This window comes from Alosa pseudoharengus, unplaced genomic scaffold (genome assembly GCF_046254945.1).
Source record: "Alosa pseudoharengus isolate Yale_2024_CS ecotype anadromous, Long Island Sound unplaced genomic scaffold, YU_APseudo_1.1 YU_APseudo_1.1_scf_3, whole genome shotgun sequence".
Taxonomy (NCBI): domain Eukaryota; kingdom Metazoa; phylum Chordata; class Actinopteri; order Clupeiformes; family Clupeidae; genus Alosa; species Alosa pseudoharengus.
The window spans coordinates 45,449,654-45,457,153 of NW_027468718.1; the positions used below are offsets into that span (position 1 = coordinate 45,449,654).

Here is a 7,500-nt window from a genome sequence, read left to right on the forward strand (position 1 = left end):
TGATTCTCAGCGAGTGAGTGGCGGGGCCTTTGTTGGGGCTACAAAAGCCTGGATGGCTGCTGGTGAGACAGCCATTTTGACTAATTCATAATGTTTGTTCGTGAAAGACACGAGTGCTTCCTTCAACCTTGTTATGCCGGACTTCTTAGGAACCTTTCGTGGGACTCTCTTAATTCATCATGCATGTTGTTTTTCTCCTCAGACTTGAGACTCTCCAGATATTTGGTTGGGATGTAAATACCTAATATTTACATTATTTTTATATTTATATGTAACTCATACATTCAGCTTTATACCACTGATCAATACAGTGACCAATTCAGCAATTCAGTGACCTCTCAACCAACCTTAACACTCATTAATTTCCTAATTTAAACCATTTTGAATAACCCTTTTGAGGATGTGCTGTGAACATTTTAAATTCTGTTCAGTTCTGCATTATTCCAACCATTGTATCCATTCTGAGATCCATGCCAGGACTGCACCAAATCTCCAACAGAGCTCTTTGAGTTTTATATCAAAAACATTTAGTCCAAGCTTTGTGAGCCATGATACTAGCTTGAGGCTAGATGTATCTCAGTAATAGAATCCTACTTCTGTGTTAGAGGATTTGACCAGCCTTTCTACCACCTGGGTCATTGTGGGTAATTCATCTCTCTCTCTCTCTCTCTCTCTCTCTCTCTCTCTCTCTCTCTCTCTCTCTCTCTCTCTCTCTCTCTCTCTCTCTCTCTCTCTCTCTCTCTCTCTGTGTTTGCATTTGTCTAATACATCAAGTGCTTCTGCTCGGAGGGCAGTCTGTGTGCTACTGGGTTTGGGCTGGCCTTGTTTGCTCTGCTTCCGCGGCTTGCTTTACTGGAATGTAGAGGGCAACAGCAATCAATCAACTTCACCTTCAATGAACTTAACGGCCACTTTTAGTTTTAGTTGAGAGAAGTACTTTCCATGGAGCGTCTGTCTCAAAGCTATTCCCCATTACGATTCCTGCTGTCGACCATCTCTCCTTTCGAATCACCTTCATATTGTCTGTCATCATGGGTGTGTGTGTGTGTGTGTGTGTGTGTGTGTGTGTGTGTGTGTGTGTGTGTGTGTGTGTGTGTGTGCGAGTGCGTGTGCGTGTGCGTGTGCGTGTGCGTGTGCGTGTGTGTCTGGGGTCATGGAGGTTTTACAGCAATGTGGGACACCTCATCGGAACTTCTCTTATGAGTATTTCATGCTTGCGTTCTCCACCTCTGTGACACGTACCAGGAGACCCAGGAGACCCAGGCGGCCATATTGAGATTTAGGTCTTGGCTCTGACTGACGAGTAGTGTGTGTGTGTGTGTGTGTGGGGGGGGGGGGGGGGGAGTAAGGGGAGGTCACTGTCTTACCTCGGGTCACCGTGGTGGGGGAGGGTTTCTTGGGGAGGTCGTTGAAGCTGCTGCCGTCGAGACCGGAGGTCTTCAGCTCCTTCTTCTCCGTGGCTGTGGGGCCTGAGGTCTCCATCTTGCCACTCTCAGAGAGAACGCTGACGACCTGTCAATGACAGAGAGAGAGAGAGGATGTCATACATCACAATGTCAATATAGTCAATTCATTTACATCTGTTTTACAGATACATTATGGGGAGTTGGATGCACTAAAAATAACAGCACTGAAAAAAAAATTTTTGCTCATTCCGATGACCAAAAGTCTTCATTTTGGTTCAACCTATCCTCCATATTCCCTTTCTGACTTTATTCTACACCAAAAAATATTGCTAATTAGACAAATACCATGAATGGAGACAAGAAGAAAAATCCACCTCTATTCCACCTACTATGAGCCCTGAGTCTAGTTGCACTCAAACACCTGTGTAAGTGAGAGAGGAGCTTTGGCCGCTTGCCGCTTGTCTGTGTTCGTGGAACGACATGATCCTCGGTGGCCAACTAGCAGGGGACTGAGAGGAGGAAAGACACACACTTTGGGCCGTCTCTGTCCCACCAACCCGCTTCTTCCTAACTGGATTGGGCTGCTAAGCCTGCTCTCCACGACTGTTTGCTTTTAAGTTTATTTTATTGTTGGCTCTACTGATTTGCTTCCCGCCGGGTGCACAAATGTTTGGTTTGGAGTCTTTTGTGCTTCAAAAGGCCTTTAGGTTAACAATGTTAGCCTAGCTCTCATTTCAAAAGCATTACTACTACCACAAAAAGCCATAATGGGCAAGTTGAAGTGGGTTACAAAAATAGTCATCTAAATGGCATAATAATAAGTTAGATTAATGGAATTCGTAAACAATATGTGTCTATTTATGACACAAATTGTTCAGTTGAGTGATGTACAAGTGCAAGGTGAAGTAGAAGTTCAAAACGCATGACATAATGTCACAACTATTGCAGCATGTCTAAAATGCTCCAAACACCTGCTGGCAGGTTAACCTCTATGCTCTCTCGATTACTTAGCGATTGACTCAAATGTGAATATTTGTACGCTTTCATAAAGATTTGGAACAGAGCACCGCAAAAGGTCAAATGTGTTTATGAGAGCCTGAAAGGAATTCCTAACACTTGCGTGCATAAAAATAATTTCCAGCTTGCTCAGGGCAATTACAGATGTGGCTGTAGAGTGTTTTTGTTTTAGGTTGTTCTAAATACTTTTTTTTTTTAGCACGGCAAGTTCGGGAACTGAGCAAAGTTAGGCAACTGAAGTCAATCAAATAGACCTGCACATTCAGCTGACTAACTTTTTGAAAGGAAAAAAGAGAACTGACTTTTATTGGTTTAGACAGTTATGGTCCTTTTAATTAGTCAGTGGTGCACAGCGCACATGAACACGATCATTCCCCTCATTCGTTTAGCTAAAGTTCCAACCCCCATGCCACTGTACTGTATGTCCGTTTGGTCTCTCTCTAGTCTTTTAACTCTACTGGCACAGCTGAAAACACCAAGGCAATGACTCCAGAGCACACATACACATTTCTAAATACAATACAGATATGCATATACTACCACAGAAAAATAAAAAGGCCCCTTTACAGTACGTCTGTGCTGTACAGTGAGCGGTCTTATTGGATCAAGGTGTTTGCTGGATGACTAAATGCAAATGTGTGTAAGTTGTGAGGTATGCGGATGGACCGGTGCCCATGTCTGTGCCCATGTGTGTGCCCCTCTCTGTGCCCATGTGTGTGCCCATGTGTGTGCCCATGTGTGTGCCCCTCTCCCTCTCTGTGCCCATGTGTGTGCCCATGTGTGTGCCCCTCTCTGTGCTGCCAGTCAGCTACTTGCCAGTGTAAGCTGATTAGAGATCTGCTGCTGGGCATGGGGCGCATCTGTCGCGGACTCCATGCCAGGGCAGTTGTCCGTGTAGTGTACCATGCTGTCTCTCTCTCTCTCTCTCTCTCACACACACACACACACACACAGACACACACACTACAAATGCCTACTCTTAAGTGTTGATAGTGTATAGTGTATAGACTCCTGTGAACTACCTTTACTGTTAAGTTTTAAAGGCAGAGCAAAACTAAGCCTGTCTTGCTGTAGATTGACACCATGGAAAGTATCACACCATGATTATTTCAAACACTGATTGACTGATTGAGCTTGCGTGCTGTGAGTCGTGTCTGCAACAGCTAAACTATATGCCAAAGTACAATTCGGAGACGCAAAATAATACACACATATACATCCGTGTTACAAACGCAGAAGGTTTGGAGAGTACTTCAATCTTTGCTGTAGTTCTGTGCCCTGGCTGCTCTTGTTTGTAACATTGTGTTACCCGCAAACTATCTTTGGCACTGGTGAGGAATATATAGAGCCCCTATGAGTTTCACAAAGGAAACATAAAAAGTAATAGTCTGGCTAGTGGTTCAGTATGTTTTTTTTTATCTACAGGGTAAAATTAAGGGCTGTATGTCTTTCACAGTACTGTATTTGAATTTCCCCTAGGGATCAATAAAGTATCTATCTATCTATCTATCTATCTATCTATCTATCTATCTATCTATAAATAATAATAGATAGATGATTTGCTTAACTTACTAATTGGACACCTGGTCATAAGGGAGGTGACTTAATCAAATTCCAGAAGTAGTGAGTCACGCAGATTCAGAGGACGTGGTCCAATAACATCTGTTATTGCAGACAACTGTACATGAGGACTCCATATACCCTATGAGAGAGCTACACGTGATTTCAGACATGAATTGTGAACAGAAAACAATCCTGACAACATTGCCTATTAATTAGACAGTATGCCAGTGCAAATCAATGTTTCAATAAAAGAAATGTCTAATGCATGTGAGGAAGAATATCAATACATGATGTTGGTACAGCACAGCAATGCACGTCATTTGATAATATCGAATGAGGTGTTTTTTTATAATGAATGCTGATATTTGAAGGTATTTCACGTACTGGTGGCTTTTCACAGCCTCTGCGTCCTCCGATTCCACCCAGTGTTCATCGAAGTCATTGTAAAACTCATCACAAACTACTCATTACCGTTTCAGAGTTGGTGGAGTATAATAACGCGGTGAGAACTAGAGTGGTTAATTAAAAGGGAAAGCCGTCACTTTAAATGACTGATCAATCTGGGTCTGTTGGCTCATACAGTAATTAGACAGCGTAAATAACTACATTACGGTAGCGCCTTCATTTCTGTTTGGACTAAGTAGTAGTAGCAGCAGTAGGCCCTTTTCACAAGCAGCTTTGGGTGCAGCAGATTTACAGTAGGCACTTCACCACCTCGGATTTAATTGTTTTCTTTGCCAATAAACCAGGCTTGTGTACTGTGTACACAGAGCCATAAGGGAACACAATGGAGGAAATGATATCTAGGTCCCTTGGTGTCAATATCCAGCGCCATTTAGTGCTAGGGCAGTACCCAGTTAGTCATAAACTGACTAAAAGGGTCATGATCCTACCCGATCAACAACGTTACGTAGCCCATTATCAAGCATTCCGGCAGCAATGTCAGACACTTTACTCTCCTTATTATAAGTCAATGTAGCATCAGAATGAGTTGTTTTTCATCTTCCTTTAAAGGAGATGTTCTACATTAGTTCTGGCCACTTCACTAACGACTCATCCTGTTGGCCCCTTAGCTATGCGTCAATGGGGTGTGTAAGTGCACAGTGATTTACTGTGTGTGTCTCTCTCTCTCTCCTCTGGTAGTTGCCAACTGACCAGGCCCTGAGTCTCCCCGTGCGCAGATAAACAGGGATGCTGGTCTCTGATCGGACGGTACAGGTGTCCGCAGATAAACAGGGATGCTGGTCTCTGATGGGACGGTACAGGTGTCCTGATGGGACGGTACAGGTGATGGGACGCTGGTCTCTGATGGGACGGTACAGGTGTCCGCAGATAAACAGGGATGCTGGTCTCTGATGGGACAGTACAGGTGATGGGACGGTACAGGTGATGGGACGCTGGTCTCTGATGGGACGGTACAGGTGTCCTGATGGGACGGTACAGGTGATGGGACGCTGGTCTCTAATGGGACGGTACAGGTGTCCTGATGGGACGGTACAAGTGATGGGACGGTACAGGTGATGGGACGCTGGTCTCTGATGGGACGGTACAGGTGTCCTGATGGGACGGTACAGGTGATGGGACGGTACAGGTGATGGGACGCTGGTCTCTGATGGGACGGTACAGGTGTCCTGATGGGACGGTACAGGTGATGGGACGGTACAGGTGATGGGACGCTGGTCTCTAATGGGACGGTACAGGTGTCCTGATGGGACGGTACAGGTGATGGGACGGTACAGGTGATGGGACGCTGGTCTCTAATGGGACGGTACAGGTGTCCGCAGCCGGGCAGACAGGTGGGCAAGATGAGGCGGCAAGATGATGCCCTCACCCACAAAGACCTTGCCGTCTGCTGCTGGACACCAGGATCTGTCAGGGAGGGGCACTGCTTGGGACGGCATGGGATTGCCAAGAGTGGTCAAGCTCACTATAGTGTGCGATGTGAACATTATTATCTTCTTTTATTGTGATACTCATCCAGTGAAGACATGATATGGTCGGTGGGCAATGGCACACCTCAAGAACTTTAAGAGATATGGAGGCTTTAGTGTATACACCAACACTATTGTGTTTCACACAAAGACATTCCCAGTAATAACCTCAAAAAAGTACAGCCTTTGTGAAACCATCTGTTTTCAACAAAAAAAAAGAACTCTCTAGAAACCCCAAATCAAAACATTCAGCCCCCCTATTAAACTGCCCTACGCTAATTTGCCTGGTCAGTGCTCGTCTAAGGTTACACTTGCCGGTTGTCCAAAAGCGCGATTACTGTTTTTATTTGGCACCATCCCTAATACCGACTTCCTCTGTGCCAGAGCCCGCTAGTGAGCGAGCGAGTGAGCTCCTCTTTAAAAAAGGAGATTTGGGTAATGTGCTCACACGCGCACACACACTAGGGCTGGGATAAACGATTATTTTTTAAACGATTAATCTAGCGATTATTTTTTCTATGCATCGATTAAGCTAACGATTTATTTTTTCAGTCCGATTCGATTTCGATTCGATTCGATTATCGATTATCTCCTCATTAATTGACTAATAGCAACTTATACATGTTTATTTACATATCTGAATGAATTAAACATGAATTCTTTAACATTGCAATATTTGTTTATTGCTCTTAAGATTCCAAAATAAAAGACTATACAAGTGCAAAGTAATGCATTCTTAGTTAGAGGTAGCATTCAATAAAGTTCAGTAGTGTAGGTCTAATTGAGTGCCTGTCACTTTAAGACGTTGTGAGGGAATCCTTGCAATTAACATTAACACAGTTACAGTAAAAGGCTGCTGATGTGTGGATGCAATTCATAACGTAGTTAGTTCAAATAACTGTTCGTACATCTCCTTGGGACAAGCACTTTTGAGTCTTGGAAAACACCTTTCCATTTACATCGGGATTTTGCAAACATTCAGAGTCAATAAAATGAGCCCTGCATGAGTAACGACATACAAGCAGCTGTAAGTAAGCATGCTAAACTTGACACCCAAACAGTATTCTAATGTTAGCTTTGAGATACTGCTTGATTGCATACTGCAACTTAACTTAGTTTAGTCTCCTCAATGTACTATGTTGTGATAAGACCTTAGCAGAGTTTACTTTAACTTTAATGCAGCAGTTTTGAACAAATTTGCGCAGCATGGTCACGATGCTAAACGGATTTAATAGTGTAGCGTTGGCGCAGAAAGACAGTGTGAGCGTTCTCCCGCGAAAAGCATCCTGGGATACGAGAGCGAACATTCGGGGGGTTTTATGTCGTTATTCCCGTAAGTTATAAGTGTAAAGTTAGTGTCTTTAGTGTAACATGTTCCCCTTTTAGTTCTCCCTCGTGTGTGACCCTTTTTGTGTGGGAGGCTGGGTCCACCCCTGTATGTGTAGTGTGTGTGTCTACTTGACCTGCCCTGTGTGCATTGTGTTCTGTGTCTTGGTCTGTGTCCCTGCTCTCGTTCTCAGCAAATAAACCTTTTGATTGGACAACTGTGTGTGTCGCTATCAAATCGTTACAATAGCAATTTA

General features: G+C 44.0%; 1 protein-coding gene across 2 annotated transcripts in view; it reads right to left on the reverse strand.

Moving 5' to 3' along the window:
* gli2a (GLI family zinc finger 2a) overlaps positions 1–7,500 on the reverse strand; it is a 108,259-nt gene that overhangs the window by 81,241 nt on the left and 19,518 nt on the right. For both annotated transcript variants that reach the window (XM_076264440.1, XM_076264439.1), the window contains exon 2: positions 1,368–1,512. In XM_076264440.1, the coding sequence (XP_076120555.1) occupies positions 1,368–1,482 (115 nt within the window). In that variant the 5' untranslated portion in view covers positions 1,483–1,512. The remainder of the gene's footprint in view (positions 1–1,367; positions 1,513–7,500) is intronic.